This window comes from Myotis lucifugus, unplaced genomic scaffold (assembly GCF_000147115.1).
Source record: "Myotis lucifugus unplaced genomic scaffold, Myoluc2.0 scaffold_130, whole genome shotgun sequence".
NCBI classification, from domain to species: domain Eukaryota; kingdom Metazoa; phylum Chordata; class Mammalia; order Chiroptera; family Vespertilionidae; genus Myotis; species Myotis lucifugus.
This window is the reverse complement of record NW_005871178.1, coordinates 1238806-1261946: the sequence shown is the minus strand read 5'-3', so window position 1 is coordinate 1261946 and position 23141 is coordinate 1238806. Positions and strand designations below refer to the sequence as shown.

The 23141-nt window shown below is 37.8% G+C and overlaps 1 protein-coding gene across 6 annotated transcripts in view; it reads left to right on the top strand.

Moving 5' to 3' along the window:
• PUM3 (pumilio RNA binding family member 3) overlaps positions 1-20364 on the top strand; it is a 36996-nt gene extending 16632 nt beyond the window's left edge. For all 6 annotated transcript variants that reach the window (XM_014460344.2, XM_023758425.1, XM_023758424.1 and 3 more), the window contains exons 11-18: positions 608-706; positions 1579-1623; positions 5177-5257; positions 12117-12259; positions 12873-13095; positions 14571-14658; positions 16405-16495; positions 20061-20364. In XM_014460344.2, the coding sequence (XP_014315830.1) occupies positions 608-706; positions 1579-1623; positions 5177-5257; positions 12117-12259; positions 12873-13095; positions 14571-14658; positions 16405-16495; positions 20061-20193 (903 nt within the window). In that variant the 3' untranslated portion in view covers positions 20194-20364. The remainder of the gene's footprint in view (positions 1-607; positions 707-1578; positions 1624-5176; positions 5258-12116; positions 12260-12872; positions 13096-14570; positions 14659-16404; positions 16496-20060) is intronic.
• The last annotated feature ends 2777 nt before the right edge of the window (positions 20365-23141 follow it).

Here is a 23141-nt window from a genome sequence, read left to right as displayed (position 1 = left end):
AGACTACCTTATAAGAAAGTAACAATTGGTTTTTTACTAAAGAGTCATTGATAGTGTTGGCCTAGTCTAATATAGAGATTAATTTTATTAGGGAAATGTTGTTTAGTGTTTTTATGGTGAATTATTAATGTGATTTCTTGGAAGTAATCCAGTGATAAACTAAAAAAGAGAAAATTTTTAGGCCAAATTAGTGTTTTGGTTCTCTTCCCTTTTAGGAAACAGCATTTTCTTTATTTATTTTATCTGGCTTTTCTTTTTACCATAGCCACTTCCTAGCCACCTTTTTCTTAAACAGTCATTTAGAATATATTGTATATATGCATTCTTCTTTAAATAGACATTGTCTTTTAATATAGACATATTTGATAAAATAGAAGTGTATTTTAATAGAAATTGCTTGTCAGCAGTATTTGTCACTCCTGATGGAAAAGAATATTCCTAGAAAGATGGTATATATGCATGTGCTTGTCTACAAAATGAAAAATTAAATTGTTTGCTACCTATAATCTTTTTCATTCTCTGTGCTTAACTGCTCCCTAGTAGGTAGATTAGTTTTAAAGGCAGAAAGAAAGCATGAACTAAAGCCTTGATGGCATTTGTTCCCCAGGAAATGATCGAAGCCATCCGTGAGGCGGTGGTGTACCTGGCACACACACACGATGGTGCCAGAGTGGCCATGCACTGCCTGTGGCATGGAACGCCCAAGGTAAGTGTAGGGCTTGACCTGCCTTTCCTCAGACTTTCTCCTGAGGTCTTACGTTGTGCATAAACTGCTTATCTTTACAAAGTTGTGCCTCAGGGCCTCACAGGAATTGGCCTTTGCGCCTAGTTAAAAGGTAGTAGTAGTAAAAGACATTTTTAAGTAGTAAAGTCAGATTATTTTAACTTTATACTTTACTTATAACAATTTTTTTCACTGCTGGAGTTTTCAGTAAAGTGTGAAAATCTTGAGTGGTCATTATTTGAGAAGGGATCTCTCAATCAGATCAATACAATATTTATTTATCTTAATAGGAGAGGAAGCAGGAGGAGGAGATGATGAACAGTTACACATTTGCTCATACAGATGTTAAGTATTTTGAGGGAAAAGTCCATATTAACTACAGAAGTTTAACAGAACTGATTCTCATTTCTTTGATCAGTATAATTCTGCCTTTAAAAGACAGTTGTACTTTGTCCACTTTTTACATTAATACAAATTTAATTTCAACAAATATGTATTGAATGCCATAGACTATATATTTGAAGACTGTTCAGACATTGGAAGAGAGATCTCTCATTTCTCACCGTAAAAGAAGGTCATTTTACTAGGTTAGTCTTGGGACTGATAATTTTATGGCTCATATTTATGTCTGAATGGATATCACATACAAATGTAAGATCCTAATAGCTCTGAAAGGGCTAATATATTGCAAATTTTTTTGTTCTGACTGTATAACTATTTTTACTAATGAAAATACTTGGAGACCAGAGGATAGAATAAAGCCACTCCAATGACAACTTAATATTAAATCAAAATTTTATCTATGAAATACCTTAAATCTATAATTAAAAGTTGAGATTTTTTTTTTTTTTTAGGACAGGAAAGTGATTGTGAAAACTTATGTTGAAAAGGTGGCTAATGTAAGTATAATAATATTTCTTTTAATTGTTAATAAAATGAAACCATGTTTATTATATATTATAGAAAATTTAAGAAAACGACCAAGAAATTTATTCTTTATTTTACTACAATCTTATTCTATGCATATGCATGCATTTTTATATATTAAACTTAAACAAAATGAGATTTCACCTTTATTTAACATTGCATAGTGACAAATTTTCCACTTTTATAGATACTTTTCGAAGACTTGATATTTGCTACATTATTTAGTGAATTTGTTCAATCATATTAATTACACATGGAAATTGCTGCCTAGAATAAATTCTAGTTAAGTTTTCAGTTCTTTGGAATCCTTTGGAGGTGTAACAGCTTTCCTGGTAAATTAGAGGATGTATAAAGTTTTTGTGAGGCACTAATGACTTCATTAATGTTTTGCATACTGACAACTATATAAACTTACTTTTGCCCACCCTGTATTTGTAGTAGCAAATACTATAACATTTTTTGAGTTATTATATTATGTTTTATAACCTCTTATTTATTGGAGAACTAAAATTTGTATTATCAACAACTTTTTCCTATGAAAAATCTAATGAGAACTACTAGCATCTTAATGTAGTAAATACTAATTCAAGCACATTTGCTGCTGTGTGAATGAATACATACCTGTTGTCTTCTGTAGGATTGGAGACCAGGAGGAGAGTATAAAATCACTTAAAAGGCAGCTAACTTTTCTGTAACAAAATGAAATAAGATTCTCTAGTGGGTTGTATCAGAGTATAAGAATATTTTATGATTTACTAGAGGCCTGTTGCACGAAGAGATTTGTGCAATAGGCCTTCCCTTCCCTTGGCTGCTGGCACCAGTTTTCCTCTGGCACCCGGGACCCAGGCCTTCGCTCTGGCTTGGCTCCGGCCAGAGGGCCCCCCCCCCCCCCCCCCCCAGCCATCAGGTTTCGCTGCTCTGCGATCCCGGGGGCGTGAGGCCTCGTGGCTCAGCAGGCTTTGGGTACGTTTGGCTTCGCTCCACCACTTGGAGCCTAGTATGCAAATTAACCGCCATCTTTGTTGGCAGTTAATTTGCATATTGCCCTGATTAGCCAATGAGAAGCGTAGCAAAGGTACGGTCAATTACCCTTTTTGTCTTTTATTAGATAGGATTATTCATCATCAAGTAAGTCTTTTTGTATAACATTTTATTTTGAATATTTTAAATTAGAAATAAGTATAAACAAGATGTTAGTACAGCCGTGGGCAAACTACAGCCCGCGGGCCGGATCCAGCCCATTTGAAATGAATAAAACTAAAAAAAAAAACACCGTACCCTTTTATGTAATGATGTTTACTTTGAATTTATATTAGTTCACACAAACACTCCATCCATGCTTTTGTTCCGGCCCTCCAGTCCAGTTTAAGAACCAATTGTGGCCCTCGAGTCAAAAAGTTTGCCCACCCCTGTGTTAGTAGAAAGTTCTAAAAAGTATTAGTTGTAAAAGATATTTTTAAGTAATAAAATTAGATTATTTTAACTTCATGTTTATTTTTAACAACAAATTTTTTCAAGAAACTAATCCCCGCAAGGCATTGTAATGGTAACAAGAAATTAACAATGCAATGTATTTTTTATCTCAAGAAGTTCCTTCTAAGGGGGGAGTTAAATTAATACAACCCATGGATTTGACTTACGGATTGTTTAGAAGTGTGTCATTTCCAAATATTGGGGGTTTCCTGACATACTCTATTATTTTAATCCTTTTCTAAATACTTATTTTATGGCCTAACATGGTCTATCTTGGTATCTTGAAAGGAAAGTGTTTTTTGGAGTTATAGGGTGTAGTACTCTATAAATGTCAATTAGATCAAAGTGGTTGATAGTGTTCAGATAATCAAAGTCTTTACTAATTTATTTATCATTGTTCTATGAGTTACTAAAAGAAGCCTTAAAATATCCAACTGTAATTGTGAATTGTCTGTTTCTCACTTCAATTCTGTACCAGCTATTTTTGTGTTCACTCAGATGTTTTGTGCTTGGGCATGTTCCTGTGTGTCAGACTTAAAAAATCAGAAACCAAAGCTTGTGTACTATATGCACATTGTTCTCTACTTTGTTTCCTTCACTTAATTTGTCTCGGGTTATTTTATTTCAACATACATATATGTACATCTATCTACCTCACCTTTTTGATGACTTCATAATATTTCATTATATGAGTTTCATAATTTATTTAACCAGTCCCTACTATTGGACGCTTAGGTAGTTCCTAGTTTTTTGTTATTTCAAATAGTACTCCAGTGCATGTCCACTGTGCATATGTGGAAGCATGGCTACAAGGCAATTCTAGAACTAGAATTGATGAGTCAGAAAGTACATGCATTTTAAGTTTTTTAGATATTGTCAGTTGCCCTTCAAAATAGTTGAACTACTTTGCATTCTCACCAACAACATAAAAGTGTCCTTGCTTTTCTCCAGACCTTTGCCAAGTTAGGATATTATCAAGGATTTTCACTTCTGCCTATAGAATAGGTGGAAAATGATATTTTATTGTTTTAATTATTGCCTTTAATTAATGAGCATTATTTCATATGCTTAGAGCCATTTGTATTTCTTTTTCAGTGAACTGACTCTTCATTTTCTTTGCCCATTTTTAGTAGATTGTTGGTCTTTATATAGTAAAGATGTTAGACCTTTGTTATTTCTCTAACTGAAATGTTATTATTTGCCATACTCATCAGACCTGGCTCTGAAGAGGGTTGTCAAAGTCAAATGTTCTCTCAAAGTAAAGAAAGGTTCATACTATCTAGAATACAAGAAGAATAGGCCTCAAACTCTGAATGCACTTTCTTCTTCTTTGTTATAAAGTAGTTCTTTAACTCTTTGGAACTATATCAGCATCCTGGAATAATTCTATCGGTTCAAGAGGTAGACATTGTGAAATTCACAGTGTGTATTTGTATGATCTCTTGCTGTTATACTTTTTAAACACAATTATTTTTATTTCTCATTTAGTATATAAGTATATTCTAGTTTATTTTTAGTATTTCTAGTCTAATTATATAGAATTATTTTAAAGAAATTGGACAATATATAAAAGAAAATGAAAAGTTTTTATCCTTCAACCCAGAGGTGACTATTACATTATAATGATCTAGGATTTTCTGTATACATGTATTTTGTATACTTTGTATATGTATAATTATATTTGGGTTTATATAATAGTGTTATATGTTTTATATTCTTGTGGTTTTTTTTAACCTATTGCATTTCTTTTTTAGTTTAATTTTTTTTGGTAGCTATTCATTAACAGAGTACCTATTTTTGAAAGATGTAATGAGTCCAGGCTATTTGATATTGAAGAATGTGCTTTTCTGTTTGTTTTTCTTTTTAAAAAATCAACCTAGAATATTATTAACTAGGTCCTGATAAGAATTCCTTTGAATGGCTTTTATCCCTCTTATTTGTATTATGTTGTGCAGGTTACCAGGTTGGTAACCTTTATAAAGTGACTCCAGAGGTGGAATGAAAGGGTAAGCTACGAATTTTTTAACCTTTCCTGGTTTTCGATTCTTACAGGGCCAATACTCCCATTTGGTTTTACTGGCGGCGTTTGATTGTATTGATGATACTAAGCTTGTGAAGCAGATAATCATATCTGTAAGTAATTATCATGGTCTTGAATTTAAGTTACATTGATATATCATTTGTGGATATTTAAGTGTTATTTCACATATATGTGTAAAGACTTTGAATTATTTGTTCCTTGATGGTATTCCGTTATTTATTAGTTGACATTAAATCTCTTTGGGGGATTTGCTTTATTCCTGTATAAACCATAATCTAGTAACTTGATATTAATAATTATTGTTTTAAATATGTAAAATAATGTTTAAATTAGGATAATATGACTTTTTAGACCATATGACATATTAAATGAAAATTTAGCAAAGCAGTGCTTAGATTTGATTAGAAATTCGTTGACATAGTAATTCTTCAATTATTCAGGAGCTCATATCCAGGCAGAGGACACCTGTGACCTTTCTCCCTCTCCCTGTGGAGAAACTACCACTGCACAGTTACCCAGCCTGTCAATACATCTGTCCTGATTGAGCTGGAGAAGCAAATCTGATAAAACTCAATTGTGATCCTTCCTAGAGCTTTCAAAGTTTTTGTAGAGTCAGATTAAAAATTATTACTAAAATGAAAATACTAGCTTCCTGTTTACATTTCAGCAATTCCTTTTAGCCTAGTATAATGAGCATAAAGTGGTAATAATTGAATGCAATTTATTTAACCCTAAATTTTCCTTCAGAAAAACTGAGCTGTCCTCTTGAAAGTACTACTCCAAAGTAAAAACTGCATTCCAAAATCATTTCCTTCATTCTGCAATGATTGACTTCTGAATCTGCTCTCCTCTTCCCTTCCTTATTTCTAGTGTGCAGGTAGTGTTGGATATGTAATAGAGGTTGCAGGGGTAGAGTTAAGAAATTGCAGCATTGGTTGCAGGGACAAAACTTGGGTACATTGTAAAAACCACATAATCTGTATAGAAATATTCATCTGAAAATTACACAAACGTTTCTCTTTGATACCATGGATGGGGCCTTTGGAGAAATCTCAGTGACAAAAACTACTTTCATGCCAGCTGCAGAGAGAAGCAGATGGGGTTCAGAAAGAGACTTTACCTGTTGGCATGTGGCAGTGCTGTGGCCTCTCTCTGTAGCCTGTCTAGACCAGTAGAGCTGGGTGTAGGGGGAAATGTATCAGCCAGCAGAGGGGAAGGAGATTTTTCTTAGATGCCAGCTGTAGGTCCCAGTGTGTGTGAGTTTCTCATGCCCTGGCTGTCTTTTTCCAACTTTCCCCTTGACTGTTTTAAGATTGTGATGACTTCCTTTGGGATAAGATTGTGGGAAGAAACCATTGGCAAGACTTTCATGTCACAAACTGAGTTTTTTGACATGTTCCTTGTATCTTTATTACCCTTTTGACTCCAGTCAATAATGATCGTTTTTCATTCCAGTGACAGTGATGTGAGGCCATAGATTTTTTAATGAACAAAGTTGTTTCATGAAAATGGAAACAGGCTGGGCTATTCAAAGTTTGCTTTTGTTTAATATTTTCAGGACAAGTAAAATCTGCATAATTGTTCCAGATAGATTTCAAGAGAAACTATACTTCCTTCAAGATTTGCCACAATTTGTCTGCTGGATATTTTCCAAAGATTTAGCCCACTTAAAGTTGCAGCTGAAACAGTTTTAATTCCTTGTGCTTATCAGATTGATTCCCACCACTACTTAACCACATTCCTAATGACTTTCTCATACTCAGGGCAGCTTTCCGAGAATGGCCTGATTTACTGATCTCTTGCCTCTAGCTGACAAATGCTCAACAGCTTCTGTGTGTCATTACACTATGTAGCTGGTGATAAAATCCTGGAATGCTAATTGCTCTTGCATTTTCCCCACCGATCTACCAGAAAACCTGTTGCAGTATGCAGTTCTTTTTCAAAATACACAAGAAAGCTTAGTGTTGCTAAGAATTCTCTTCAAGGTAGCCAGACTTCCTGAAATACCATGTTGATATAACAGACTGGTCAGCTGAGCCCTCACCTTTCTAACTGGATACACACACTGCCCTGGCCGATGTGGCACAGTTGGTTTAGTGTCATCCAATGCATCAAAAGGTTGCCGGTTCATTTCCCCATCGGGGCACATGCCCAGGTTTTGGGTTCCGTGGGTCCGGGTGCATAAGGGAGGCAGCCAATCAATGTTTCTCCTCACATCGATGCCTCTCTCCCTTAAAAATATCAATAAAAAACATTCTAAAAAAATAGATGCACACTGTTTCCCACCTACTAAATTTCCAAAATAAACATACCTATACAATTTTATCCATTTTACCCTGGAATTGTTGGTATGATGCAGCTGCTTTAACAGCAGTGTTTCTCAGAAAAGGAAATATATTATTAAAACATACAGAAAGGTATAAGGAATTATACAGTGGATATTCAGCCACCTACTATCTGATAAAGAAGTGAAACTTGACAAATACAGTAAAAGTTCAAGCCCTTTGTGTACCTGTCCATGATTGCATATCCACCCTCACCCTCACTCATGGTGATGGATTTTGTGTTTATTATTCACATGCATTTCCTTATCCTTTTGCTATATGTAGATGTATATAGTACTATTTTGCATGTTTACAGATTCCATGTCAGTAATATTGTGTATATTTTCTTATGTAACTTGCTTTTTTCGTTTGATGTTATGTTTGTGGAATTTATCATCAGGAGTTGGCAAGCCCTTTTTAAAAGGGCCAGATAGTATTTTAGTCTTTGTGGGATATATATGATCTCTGCTGCCCGTTTATTTTGTTTTTATTCTTTAACAGCCCTTTAAAATGTAAAGACCATTCTTAAGTTGTAGGATGTACAAAAATAGGCTGCAGGTTGACTCATGGGCCTTTGTTTGCCCACCCCGATGAGAGAAACATTGATCAGCTGCCTCCTGTACACCCCCTACTGGGGATGTGCCCGCAACCAAGGCACATGCCCTTGACCGGAATCGAACCTGGGACCCTTCAGTCCACAGGTGCTCTATCCACTGAACCAAACCAGTTAGGGCATATGAGCATTCCTGTATGTATCCTTGTTTCTCTAAGTCATTTACTTAGCAAAATTGCTGGGTTGCCAAATATGCTGCATATGTGTGTATAGAGTCACGTGTCCGTCCCACCGAACCACTGCAAAGCCTGTTGCATTGTGTAATAAAAAAATATATATCACTTTATAGCCCTTTTCAGTTTGCAGTGTGAATTTTCAGCTTTGCTCCTGGTAATGGCCCACAAGTCAGGCAGGTGCATCATTTCCTTTTATAGATAAGGGAATTGATGTGTGGGGAGGTTAAAAGATTTGCCAAAGGCTACTCTGCTTGAGCTTAAAGACTGAGTTCAGCAAAAAGTCAACGATACCAATAGTTGCAATAGTTGACTGGTTCTTCTTACCTATTTCTACACGTACTATACTCATTAGTGTTCTCCTCGCTAGAAATTTCTCTCCTCTTTCTAACTAGGTTAAAGAGAAATGAATTAGTGCTCTAATATGACAGCACTCATACCGTTTCCTTTTAGATATATGTTTTTTTGGTAGGAAAGCTGGAATGAGGGTGAGATCGAGGAGAATTAAGTGATTTCACACTCAAACAAACATAACTTTAGATTCTCAATTCCTAAATTACAAACTGAAAGGCAATGAGTTTGGGCACTAGTCCTTGAATAGTGTTTGTACATGGAATTAAGCTTCTCTTGTTAAAGTGAAAGCTTTTCTGCCCACGTCTATGTATATTACCCTAGTCCTTAAGTGTGAAACCCACAGAGAAAGTAAGTACATTGAGGAATAATAGCAGCCATTTATATTTCTTCACTGAATACTTCACCCATTTTGAGTTTTTGTTTTGTGTGTATGTGTTTTATTTATTTATTTTTTAAGCAACTGTTTTAAAGGGATTATAGCCAATAGAATTTTAGGACAGCAAGGTTGTGGGGTTTTTACCAGTAAATGATTACAGAAATTGGCCTAAGCTGTGTATCCTCACTCTCTTCTTTCAGCAAGTTAAAGCATCTTTCCTCTCATGAGTTGGTTGGTTAAACTTTAAATAGGAAAATCCATACTAATGGTAGCCTATATTTGTGGCACTAAATGCTTCATTATCAAAAATGCGTATGTTGAGCCCTGATCTGTGTGGCTCAATTGGTTGGAGTGTCTTCCCGGGCAACGAAGGATCAAAGGTTTCATTCCTGGTCAGAACACATACCCAGCTTGTGAGTTTGAACCCCAGTCAGGGTGTGTGGGAGACAAACAATCGATGTTTCTCTCTCTCTATCTCTCCCTTCCTCTCTCTAAAATCAATAAAAGCATGTCCTTAGGTGAGGATTTTTTTTTTTTAATGCATATGTTGAATCCACTTTGGGTCATGTTTACCTTGAAATTACAAAAGAGCTCCCTCTTCTGTGAAGTGTACAATTTTGTTTTGTCTTGCCCTTTTTACTGAGATTTTTGTTCATTTTCCTTGAATGGTTGAAATTTCTATTCTTTTTGAGGTGGTTAGGTCTATTGCACCTGTTCTCTGGAAACCTTTATGTTGTATAGGGAAATCTTTATACATGACCTTAAACTTCTTCAAAAGTAGAAAAGCAGAGTGGGGTTTAGAGTCAGGGAAAGAGGCGATCATGTCCTGGATGTGTGACCTTTACTTCTCTACGTTAAGTCACCTTACTTGTTTAAACCTTGGGCTTCTTACATGTAAAATTAAAGTAAGCTACAGTACCTTTGTCATCCATCATGCTGTGAAGAATGTTTAAGATGATGGACATGGCGCTCTCAGATAAGGTCTGGTTCTTAGTGAGCACTTAAGTGTTTAGCTGCTCTTACTAATTACAGGAAGCACAGTATACTTTTGTGCAGGAAACAGATGTTTGAGAATTTAAAAAGAGAAAATGTGTCTGGAATCTGGGTTTGTGTCATCAACCTCAGGGTCATGGACTTTGCTGTATCATGATCCCATAGTTGATGACTAACTTAATTTTTTTCTTTTTAAGATTATTTTATTTTTAATTACATTTATTGGTGTGACATGGACTAATAAAATTACATAGGTTTCAAGTATACAATTCTGTAATACATCTTCTGTGTAGTGCATTGTATGTTCACCCCCAAAGTCAAATCTCCTTTGTCACCATATGTTTGACCCCTTTTACTCTTTTTCCATCCCCTCACCCCCTTTCCCTCTGTTAACCACCATATTAATGTCTGTGTCTATGAATTTTTACTCATTTGTTCATTTGTCACTTTCAGTTTTATGTCCACATATGAGTGAAATCATATGATTTTTTTTTTTACTTTTTCCATCTGACCTACTTCACTAGCATGATATTCTCAAAATCCATCCATGGTGTCACAAATGGCAGTATTTCATCTTTTCTTATGGCTGAGTAGTATTTCATTATATATATGTACCACATCTTTATCCAGTCATCTATTGAAGGACACCTTGATTGTTTCCATATCTTGGCCACTGTGAATAATGCTATAATGAACATAGAGCATATATCTTTATGAATAAATATTTTCAAATTTTTCAGGTAGGTACCCAGAAGAGGGATTGCTGGTTCATATGGTAACTCTAGTCTTAATTTTTTAATGAACCGCCATACTGTTTTCCATAGTGGCTGTTCCATTTTACATTCCCACCAGCAGTGAATGAGGGTTCCCTTTTTCACCACAACCTCTCCAACACATATTACTTATTTGTTGATAGTAGCCATTCTGATAGGTATAAGGTGGTATCTCATTGTTTTGATTTGCATTTCCCTAATAACTAGTGAAGTTGAGCATCTTTTCATATATCTATTGGCCATCTTCTTGGGAGAGGTGATGACTTAATTTTTAGTTTGGTTCCTTGCACTAAAATTACTGATCTCATTGTAATAAATAGGCACTTAAGAGAATAGCAAATCTGAGTATATCATCTCATAGAGAATTCATTTCCTTAATAGAGAGCTTATGTTTTCTTTGAAAGAGGCTAGAGTTAGAATCAGGGACCAGAACTTGTCAGAGTCCTGCCACTGATACTCTATATCCTGTGGCAGAGTTACTCTCCTCTTTCTGGGTTCCTCATCTGTAAACCTGCGTGATTGGACCTAATTCTTTCTATGGCCCCAGCCAGTCGAGAATATCTGGTGCTAAAACCTACATGGCTTTGAGTATCTGTTAGGCTTGTGGCATGAAATAGGAATGTTAGAGGGGGAAATAGCTGATGATTTTTCTGTTGTGTATTCTCTATTAAGTGTAAAGGGATTTTTAAACAGTGAATTTTTTGTCTTTGAAAACAACAAATTTACACAGGAGCTTAATTGAGATAGGGATGCCATTGCCATTGTTCCTTAAATTCATACAACTAGAAAAGGTTACTGTTCATAGAGTGTAGTTACTTGTAACTGCTTTGTGGAGTCTTTTTGCACGTTTCCCTCCCCTTTCTCGTGCGATACTTAAATAGCCCTCATTTGCCATGAATGAGCAACCTAACTTTAAAAGCCTTTATCCACTTGTCCTGTTTAACAGAGCTTCTTTATCTCCCTCCACATACATCTCAATGGGAAATTCTAATAAGAATGTTCTTCATCGATGCTGATGCTACACTTAAGTGCAGATGCAAATTAACTGATCTGCTGTGGTAATGGTGGCCTAAGTACTATCGTTTATATAGTGACTGGAGATAACTGCTTTAAGTATTTTTAAGTCTCCTTGGATTTTTCAGTAATGCCAGTCACAGCAGAGAATCTGTTCTGTGTTCTGAGTGTAAATCTCTGGTGCTTTAATGAGGCGATTTTACAGCTAGCTGCACATTTTCCATTAAGTAAGATGGGGGAAGTAGTTAAGTATGTATCCTTCTTTGCCATTCAGATTCCAAGCATCCTTTGAGCATACAGATTCACTTTTTTTGTTTCTGTAATTTTACAGGAAATTATTAGTTCCTTGTCTAACATATTAAATGACAAATATGGAAGGAAGGTCCTGTTGTACCTACTAAGCCCCCGAGATCCTGCACATACAGTACGAGAAATCATTGAAGTTCTGCAGAAAGGAGATGGAAACGCACACAGGTAAGAACGGTAGATGGGTTGCGCCCTTTGTCCTCTGATTTATTAATTTCAGTAGTGCCTGCTTCCAGAAATCTACTCCTGCATGCAGGCCCCTTCTCATGCTCCTTCTCTCTCCAAAAATCAAAAAGTGAATTCCATTTTTAAACCTGTATTCATTTTTATCCTGAAAATAAAAGTGTTGTGCCAGAAGAATGCCTGTGAGCCCCTTGTACATAGTAGGTACTTAGGTGTGTGATTGTTTTGGTTTTGCTTTATTTTAAAGCTATTGGTACCACATAATTGAGTATTCTACAGAGTAGAGTTCATAAAATGGTGTAAACATGGGTTGTCTTATAAGATACTTTGTTGTCATTTGGTTTAGGGTTGTTTTTTTTATTATTATTACATAAGGCAAGCTTCACTTGTTGAGTGCTTGTTCTGTGCAGGTGCTAGTCACATCCTACGACACAAGCATGAAAGACACATCCCACCCTCAAATCACTTATGCACATGCATAACAGAAAGATAGAGTAGTGTATGCCACAGATTGTTTAGAGGTTTTTGTGAAAATACAGTCACCATGTTTCCTTTGCCATTTATCTCACCTTACTACTCATTCAACCTATTCCAACAGTAAAAAAGATACACAGATCCGGCGCAGAGAGCTCTTAGAATCCATCTCCCCAGCTTTGTTAAGCTACCTGCAAGGTCACGCCCAAGAAATGGTGCTAGATAAGTCTGCCTGTGTGTTGGTGCCTTGCATTCTGGGAGCTGCCATTGGAGACGCTCAACCTGCCATGAATGCCGTCGCCAGCTTGGCAGCAGCAGAACTGCATCCTGGCGGCAAGGATGGAGAGGTAATGTGCTCTTAGACAGGCAGGAAAGCTGCAAGGAGGATTTCAGTCATAACTGTCTCACTCACTGCATATCAGCATTGCATTTGAAAACTGAATTCGAAACAGTGCTGTTGCAACACTGCCTTGCAGTGACACCCTGAGTAAAAATAAGTCTCTCTGTTATCCATGATTGGCCCCAAGCTGTCTTCCCAGTGTATTCTATGCTCTTAATTCTATTTTGAATTTTTTTCTGGACTTTTGAACCTCTTTGCATTTGTCCATGCTTCTTCCCTCAGTCTCGAGTGTTGCCCATATCTCTGTGGTCCTATGCTTTCCATGTAGAAAGCCTTCTCACTTCAGGATCCCTAGAATCCTCTGTGACATCTCCCCTAATCCCCTCTTAGTAAAAAGTCTTTGCTGTTTCTGATAGGCTCTGCCTATATTTATTTGGGTCAACGCTGCCCCTCTTCCCCAGAAGCTTACCATTTTGATGAACATGAATATAATATTTAAATAAAAAATAATCATTTCAAAAAAATCATTTCACATTGAAATAAGCGCTGTGAAAGAAAACTACAGGTTCTATGGTATTGTAAGTGGGAGTCATCCTATCCCCAAGAAGGCTTCCCTGGGGCAGTGAAAGCTAAACCCAAAGGATTAGTAGCTTAGTGAAGAATGGTAGAAAGAAGATTCTCGGCAGAGGGAAGAGCATGTGCAGCAGCCTGAAGGAAGGAAGGAGCTCAACTTGTGTAAGAACAGAAGGTTGGAGGGGTTGGAAATCGCTTAGCAAAGAGGAGAGGAAGGCAGAAGCCAGATTATGTGGGACCCTTGCCCTGCACTAGGTGGTAAGTTCCTGATGAACAGATAGATGTATATGGGAGCCTGTGGATCTTAGAGAAGCCCAGGCCCCTGCCCTCATAAGGCTGATCATATTAGCAAATAGGGACGATGCGTGCATAGTGAAAGTTTCTTTTTAAAGAAATTGGGCCCCTTGTTTACCGTGCTTCAAAAGGAGAGATCCTAAGTACTGTGGGAACAATGATATGGCCTTGAAAAAGGAGTAAGATTGAGCTAAAAAGATGCTTTCTTGGCTGGAATCAGATAATGCCTGTATGTCAACATTCAGCATTAGTTTTCAATGTTTTGCTAAAGGGTTCTGTCCCATAGGTGTATTTGTACCTCATAACTGCATATCGCAGTCTGAAAAGTGGTGAGTTTGATCTCAAGATGAACTTTTGGGGGTGCTTTTTAAACCGGGACTCATGAAGCCCAGCCTAAACTAGTTATCAGTGGCTGTGTTGTCTTGAACAACTGTCCTCATTTTAGTCTGGGGATTAGGATAGACCTCCAGGTATAATGGTCATTCTAGATAAAGATCTCTTAAGCCTTATGGAACTTTCAACATGGCTGAGTCCTTATCTGTATATGGTGATGTAGAATGGATTGTAGGCCAAGGCATGGATGAAATAAATTAATGTATTCTTGATGCCTCCTAGCTTCACATTGCAGAACATCCTGCAGGACACCTTGTTCTGAAGTGGTTAATAGAACAAGATAAAAAGATGAAAGAAAACGGAAGAGAAGGTAGGTTGTTAAACTTAACCTTTGGGTTGTGGCCTAAGTGAGATTTCAGTAATTCTTGGCATCCCTGAACTTGATGTCAGCCATGCAAGTTCACTTGAGTTTGTTGAGTGTTCAGAAATAGTGTCCTATAAGTAAGAACTGATTTAGTGGTTGCAAGTATTGCTTTAGTAAATGCTAGAAATTTGTGTCCTAGAATCCTTTAATTTTTTTCCTCTTTCCCCGGTCCCCCCTCTTACTCCTCTTTTCTCTGCTACTTCAGAATTCTGACTGGGCTTGGCCAGCTTTCTGAAACACCATTCTATTTCTTGAGGATGGTGAGAGCAGTACAGTGGGGGTGAGGAGGGGATTTGTGAGTATCATTACCCCAATTGAAAGGCATGGTATTTATCTCTAGTTTTGAGGAAGGGATATGCAGAAGAAAATTATCCTTATCAGAGAATTTTGAACTGGTGTCTATTTGGCATTGAAGTACATGTGACCGAAGAGCAAGCCAGTGGTTGGTATTTATTGGTTTTTCATAAACCTCATGGCTGTTCTGTAAACTCAGCTCTCCAGGAGGACAGCATCTCTTATCTAATCGAAAAGTTGCATACCATTCCCCTCTCAGTCCTGTCTTTGACCAGACCTTCTCTTAGTAAATTCAACTCCCTCTGGTATTTTAGCCACTAAAGAGACTTTCCTCGTTTAAGTAGTTTGGGCCTTTTATGACTGTATTTGAAAAAAACTGACAGATTATGAATGTATGTCTTTAGGCAAGTTGCAGTTCTAATGGTTAGTAAGGCAGTCAATATAGCAGAGCTCTCATTTCTCACTCTACCTTTGAGAATAGAGACATGGAACTATTTTTCACTAAATTTTTTATAGAAGAGAAAAGCTTCTTATATTTTGAAGAAAAAACAATATACTGAATCATCTTTTCCAAAGTCCAGGAATTTTCTAGTAGTTTTATTCCTCTTAATCAAAATGCACTGAGAGCCCTACCACATGCCTGAGATGTTTGTCATCTTCACGTAGCACCACATGAGTGTGGCTAGCTGTCTTGGTTATCTCTTGTTGTATAATAAGTTACCTCAAAACAGTAGTTTTCAAAAAAATAATCATTTGATCAGGGTTTGATCAGGAGCTTGTTTTTCCTCTGTGCAGAGTGCTGCTCAGCTAGGGGTTGGAATCTAGTTTCATAGTAGCTGGCAACGGCTGAGGCCAACAGCCTCAGTTCCTCTCCCTAGGCTGCTGCGTGGGCTTCCTTAGAGCATGGAGGGTTTGGTTTTAAAAGAACAAAGTAGGTGGGTGATTTTTTCGTGATTTAACCTCAGAATTGTTTAGCATCACTTTTATCGTACTCCCTTGGTTAAGTGAGACATAAAGGCCCGCCAAGATTCAAAAGTAGAACACACTGATTCCATGTGTTGCGTAGGTGCTGCTGTCAAACATGTACTTCCTGAGTACCTTTCAGGTCAGGGTTAAGTCGTTCAGTAGAACAAAGAAGCACAAACATGACCAAGTGAGCGTTTTTCTTGAGTTATTACTGCTAACATAGCTTAGGATTTGAATCAGATTTGAAAGAAATGGCTTTACAAAAAATGCATTATATAAACCTGAACAGGAATTTTTCATCTTAGGGGAGTTTGGGAGAGAACTCTTTTTACTAGCTTTATTAAAACATACAGATTTAAGGGCAGTAGAGAGGGAGATTGGGGATTTAAATCTTGGTATATGATGTCCACTAAGTTTCAGTATATTTTACAGGTTGTTTTGCAAAGACACTTGTAGAACATGTCGGTATGAAGAACCTGAAGTCGTGGGCTGGTGTAAATCGAGGTGCCATCATTCTTTCTGGGTATGTGTAATGTGTGTCTTTCTCTGCGCAGGGTCCCCATCCTGAATGCTTGTTCATGCAAAAGACTTCTCACATTTATATCTCCGTTCCACCATTTGCTCGCCATAGTCCAGCATTACTTTCAGTCATTCATGAGCTATACAAGTATAGCAAATAGTAGAAAGCACATATAACTCTTTCAATCAGTCCTTGCAGTTTTTTTCATCTACCCTCTTTTGGATGTCAAGGATCATAGAATTATAACATTCAGAGGAATCATTTAATTATCACATCACATTTATGGTTTTGACCAAAATGTATTTGGGTTCTTTTTTTAAAAAGAAACATGTTTTTATTAATATTTTTAGAGAGGGAGGAAGGGAAATCGAGAGTGAAACAGCAATGAGAGAAAGAAACTTATGTCAGCTGCCTTCTGTATGCCCCTTACTGGGGATTGAGCCAGCAACCCAGCCACGTGCCCTAACTTGGAATTGAATGGGTGCCCCCTCGGTGCAGGGGTTGATGCTCAACCAACTGGGCCACACCAGCCAGGACTGTATATATTTTTTAATGAATTAGTCTTGTCCTTAGGAAAATGTTGACAAGTTATTTTTTAAATTGTGACTGAATTTACATGTACTTTTCATTCATTGTTCTCAACTATTCTAAAAGGATTTAAAAAGCATTTGCTTCTGAAGTCTGCACAAGTATTGTTTATTTCTAATTAATTTGGATAGGAAACTGATGATTTGTGAATTGAGGCATATGCTTAACTTGCATATTGTCTCTAGACACCGTATGTTAAGTTTATAATTTACAGGTCATCGAAAATTTGTGTATTCTATTTCCAGATGAAACCGTCTATTAAGAACATTCATTTAAAAGTAGGTTTGTTTGTAGATTGTTTTAAAGCAATCACTGTTAATTTTCCTTGCTGTATTACCGAGGTTTGGAAAACATACCAATCTTAGTTTGAATTTCCCTCAGTATTTCACATGCAAATGCTATGCAATTTTATCTGTAATGTCGGTAAATGTTATGTTTGTTCAATATATAATTTAATTATATAATATACTTACAAACATACACATTCCGTATGAACATTTCTTTTTTTCAGGTTTATCAATATCTACAAACATGGGTGACACATCATTTTGTTCATTTCCCATTAAAATTAATTTTTCAGTTGATGTTTAACACCCAGAATATATGAGCTGAAACATGCACTTTTTTTATATAAATTTCTTTATCAGACATTTGAAAGGTTACCATCTACTGACACATTCTTTCATTACACTTAATTAACTAGAAATTTCAGCAGTGCCATAAAATTAATTTATAAAATTAATTTATAGAGATCGTTCATCAATCTGAGCTGCCCTTGGGTGGATTGCAAACATATGGGGGATGTTATAGGTTCTTATGGAACACTGCTTAGAATTGGAGCAGGAGCACATGAAGTATTTGGAGTTCAGAAGGGAAGATGAACCATAGATAACCTAATAATTTATTAATACAGTAATCATTTTTGTTTGGTTCTTAGAATATTGTCATGTGCTTGACTTGTTTGGTAAAATGATCTGCCTGCTTATAGTTTACTTCAAACTCTTGCAATTTTTTTTTTCTAAATATTTTTTGCATTAAGTGAAAAAGCATTCTGGGTGAAAAAGAAAATCAGCCTTCTGTGCAGTCTGAATACTAACCCAGGGAAGCAGAATTGTCTAGCAGGCATGAGCTCTAGACAAACAGACTGGGTTCCAGTCCCAGCTCACTGTGTGGCCTTCGGCACTTTATTCAGCTTCTGAGTCTTAATTCTCTGGGTTTTAAAATGAAATAAATAATAGTTCTGTGTTGTTATAAAAAAATTAAATGAGATGATACATATAAAATACTTAGCATTATGTCCAATACACATGCTCAATAAATATCAACTTTTATCACTGTGCATTATGTGACTATGTGCTTAGCCAAGGTATTTAAAATAAAATTGCGTAGTGAGTCACAGATCTATTAAAAGGGCACTTTTCAGTTTCATAGGTGGCAAGCAGTATTTGTTGCTTGTATCCCACGAGTGAGATAATGCTGCTTGGGGCTGCTAGCTTATCCTTCTCTTTCTCAACATGATGAAAGTTATTGGGACCAGGCACTTTAAAAAATGCCAAGCATATGTTTAAGAAGTTCACATGTACATGTCCTGCAGAAGTGGGGGGGGGGGGGGCGGAGGGAGACAGGAAATTCAGCCCTGGTGTGCTGCCTGAGTCCCAATCCCTATGTAAAGAGAAGGGCCTGCATGTAGCCTGCCGGGGTCCCAGCGGGCCAGGAGTTCCCAAAGGTGTGGAGGAGTCGGTGAAGAATGATTTACACGGAGACAGCGTTCATAGCTCTCTAGCTCTCTTTAGTCTCCGTGGACCTTCCTGTGCCTGGCTGAGGCCACAGAGAAAGATCTGAGGCAAACTGAGTCTTTATTTTATAGTCAGAGGTAAATAAGGTAGTGGTTACCAAAGTTACACTGTTCTTGTGAGTTTCACTTATTTATACTGTTCTTGTGAGTTTCACTTGTTTTTGTTCTTGTTCTTGCTGCACTTCCCTCAGCCCATTAGCTTCCCAGATAAGATCTAGGGAGTGTCATAAGGTCAAGCCTAATTATGCTTAAGAGGACTGTGCCCTCTAAGCTGGGACTTGTTTGTGACTTTGCCAACAGGTCAGTCCAAGGCTTAACCCTATATGGGCTCCCCACAGTAGCCCGCCTCTGCGGCCGCGTTCCCTGGTGATGGATCACTCCAGCAAGGTCTCCGGAAGCAGAGCTGATGTTATTTTGCTTAATGACTCACACTGATTGAATGCTTACTGAGTGTCAGGGTCTGGCTAGGTGCTTTACATACAAGATCATTTGAGCCCCGAAAACAACCCTGTGAGGAAAAAGGTGATTCTGTTGTTGATCCCACTTTACAGGTCAAGAGTGTAAGAGAATTTAAATAGCATTGCTCTTGGCTATTCAGTTATTGAGTGGCAGAGGCAGGTTTCAGATGTAGGCAGTTAAGCGCTAAGGTAAAGCTCTTCACCCCTTCACTAAATGTTCTAGCTGCAGAGTTCAGTAAGGAGGCCGTCAACTGCTTCCCTTTCACGGCCCCACCTTTCTCTGTGCACCTGTTCATTCATGTGAATTCAGAGGCTCAGTGAATATTCTTGGCCATCTGTTCTGTACACGTAGTGCCATGGAGAAAAACACCAGGTTTCTGCTTTTGAGTTCAGGTGGAGAAGGGGAGATAGAATACATGTAGTAAAATAATTTTAAGGCAGGGTGTTAGTCCTAAGATAGTCAAAGTGAAAGGACCAATTCTATATGGAACAGAGTTGCTCCTACTTTTCCTTGAGTGACTCCACCAACAAGACTATGAAATGGTTTTTATTTATGTGGTTTTAGAACATAGGCTACTAGCCTTATCGTTTATCTGATAGAAAAATGCGTTTATAGTTATAAGACTTGTCTCACAAGTCAATAAATTTTGTTTACTGTGGCTGCAGGTAGCACTGGCAGACAATCTAGGGATTTCTATGGAATTTAGTTTTTGTCTTCTCTCTTCAGCCTTCTCCAGAGTTCTGATCAAGAAGTTGCAAGCAAAGTCAAAGCTGGACTGAAAAGCCTGATCCCCACATTGCAGAAAAACAAAAGCACCAGCAAAGGAGTAGAAATGCTGCTTGAAAAACTGTCTGTGTAGATGGACACAATTACCAAGTTGGAATCATTGTTTCTCGTCAGATCTGTTTTCCCAGAGTGGAGAGAAGGGCTAGGGGTCCACCACACTGGTAATTTGTGTACTCGGTGTATGTGCTTCTTTGTATATGAATTTATTTATAAAATGCTTTCTAAAAATGCCCTTTAAAAAAAATTCCAGCCATCTTCTTTATCGTCTTGAGTAGTAAGTAAATCGCAGTGTGAGGGAGTGATGTTAAGGGTTTAATGGTCAGATGCAGTGGGACCAACCAAATACATATAAAGTGGTTGCATGAGTTGCTTCAGGGGAAGACATCCTTTGTGAGCAGCAGTCTGAGAAGGCTCCATGGAGGGGGTGGGACTTGAGAGGGCCTCAGAGGAAAGCAGGATGTAGAAAAGAAGAGCTAAGGGGAGTTTTGAGGTCACTGAGGTGGGACTTAATGGTTGTGAGCTGAACTTCAGGAACTGTTCACCTTAGGGCCTGGATGGATGCAGGGAGTGGAGGGTAACCTGCATCCAGGGCAGCCACATTCCTAGCTGCCTTATGGATTGGGTTCCACCTTAGATTTTGTTTGAAAGCTACTCGAAATTAGGGCTAATAGGGAGAATGTGTTAGTCAGTGGTTGGCAAACTCATTAGTCAACAGCCAAATATCAACAGTACAACGATTGAGATTTCTTTTGAGAGCTAAATTTTTTAAACTTAAACTATATAGGTAGGTACATTGTTATTAACTTAATTAGGGTACTCCTAAGGCTTAGGAAGAGCCACACTCAAGGGGCCAAAGAGCCCCATGTGGCTCGTGAGCTGCAGTTTGCCGACCACGGTGCTAGGTGAGTTAGGGGATCATGATGGGTAGGGTTGGTAAGGTCAAGGTCACTGGGGAAATCTGCCTATCTTTGGATCTGGGCTTTCCCTATAAATAGTTTCCTTTGATGAAATTTTCTTCTTTGGGACTATCCTTAAAGTAGTGGAAACCTATAGGGTTTGAGTTAGGAAGTAGATGCTAATTTGTTAACAGTGCAGAAGTTTGAACTACATTCAGGACTACTCCCAGAACTTCACCTGCCACCTTCTCCTGCCTGGAACTTTGAATTCCACCCAACGTAAAAGAGCTGACCCATTCATACTTCTCCTTGGCATGAATCCCCTTAACCCCCACTACCCAGACCCCCACTACCTAGACCCCACCAGTGTAAGGGTGGGACAGGGACAGCTTGGGGGAATGGGATGGGGCGAGGAGGTGAATGGGGGGAAAGGCAACATCAGAACTTGCTTGTGTTTGAGTAATACATTGTGAGTTTGTGTTTTCCATATAAAGGGCCCATTCAGAAAGTGGGGGGAACCTCACTATTTTCTATCTATGAGACTAAAAAAAATAAAGTGACATACAGAATTTTAAAAGTTAGAGTACTATAAAGTGTGTAATAAAAGGTGCAATCCTGCCTGGCCCTCCCCAGAAGCAACTACTTCCAACTCGTTTAGCTTTGCTAAATTTTTAAATATATAGTTTTTGGTGGGATTTTTTTTGAAGGGGGAGGGATTGTGTAGCAGTTAAGGCACTTTCTTTTGACTTCCTGTTATGGGACAATATAGATTAAGACTTAACTACCTCTCCTGCCCCACTTTTTTTCTCTCCATGTTCCCAGTATAATTGCATCATTTTTGATAAATCAGTTATACTGACATAAATTGTGAAATATTCAAATAACTAGTGAACTGTCATTTCCTAAACCATTTTATTTACCCTGGAATTAATAACTGTCTCATTTATTTTCATTTGCTTACTTTCCTACGTTCCTCTTATTTACCAAACTTTTAATGAGAATCGCTTAAACTCTTCTCCAGCAGGTACCATTTTCCTTTTTTTTTTTTTTTTATTCAGCCCACTAGCCTCCCATGTTATTCTGATGTTCACAATCTTTACCCTGTGGCTCTGATATCCTGACTGGTCTAATTCAACATTTCACACCCAATGTGATGAATGGGTGCCAGATGTGCTGAGATTTTCACAGCTTCATTTATTATTCCACCGGGCTATGGAGATAATTCCCTTGAGTGTCTAGTGCAATAGAGCACTGCTGTGAACTAACCCTGGGGCACATCCCTTCAGTCAGCGGTGGATTGGAAGGAGCCTGGCCAAGGACCGTAGAAGAGAAGTGGTGTTTCTGGGGAAGGTTTCCTAATAGACCCACAAGGAAGAGAGTCCCTTTCCCGTGGCTGGCTTTGGTGTGTGCGGATCAGAGGCTTAGAGTGTGGCATGCAGCATCTTGCAGCTGAGAAGGTTAAAAGCATGCAGAGGATAGATGAGCAGCAACAGGTAGGAAGAATCTGGAACGATGGTGATGTTGAACTGCTGAACAAATCAGCTACTGAAGTTGCCTCCTCCTGTACCTCTGGTTATGTGAGAGAATAAACTCCCGTTTATCCTTTAGGCCATTCTGAATCGGATCTTTAGAAACTTGCAGCCAAACATGTGCTAAACTGACTGTCTTTGAATACTAATTTCCACACTATTCAACACAACTCAGCTAGCGTTTCTACTCTCTTCATACGCCCTTCCTGGAGCCAGCTGGCTTTCTGGATGTCCTGAAGGATAGTTGCACAACCAGCACCATCATCTGTGCCTTCCCTCATTTCTGCTATGGAAAGCCCATTCCAGGATCCCATGCGTTTCTTTTCCTTGCTGAACACCTTTGCTTGTTGCTATTGTTGTTTAATGGATCAGTTGATTGATTAATTAGGTTAAAACTTCTTGAATCTTTAGTAGCTTCCTGAGAAAGAATGCATATGTGGCAAAATGTTAAAGACTTTGCATGTCAGAATGTCTTTATTCTGCCCTTTCATATTTGATTACTTAATTTAGCTGGATATAGAATTCTAGTTTGAAATTAATTTTGCCTTGGAACTTTGATGGTACTGGTCAATATTTTCTTTGACTTGCAGAATTGC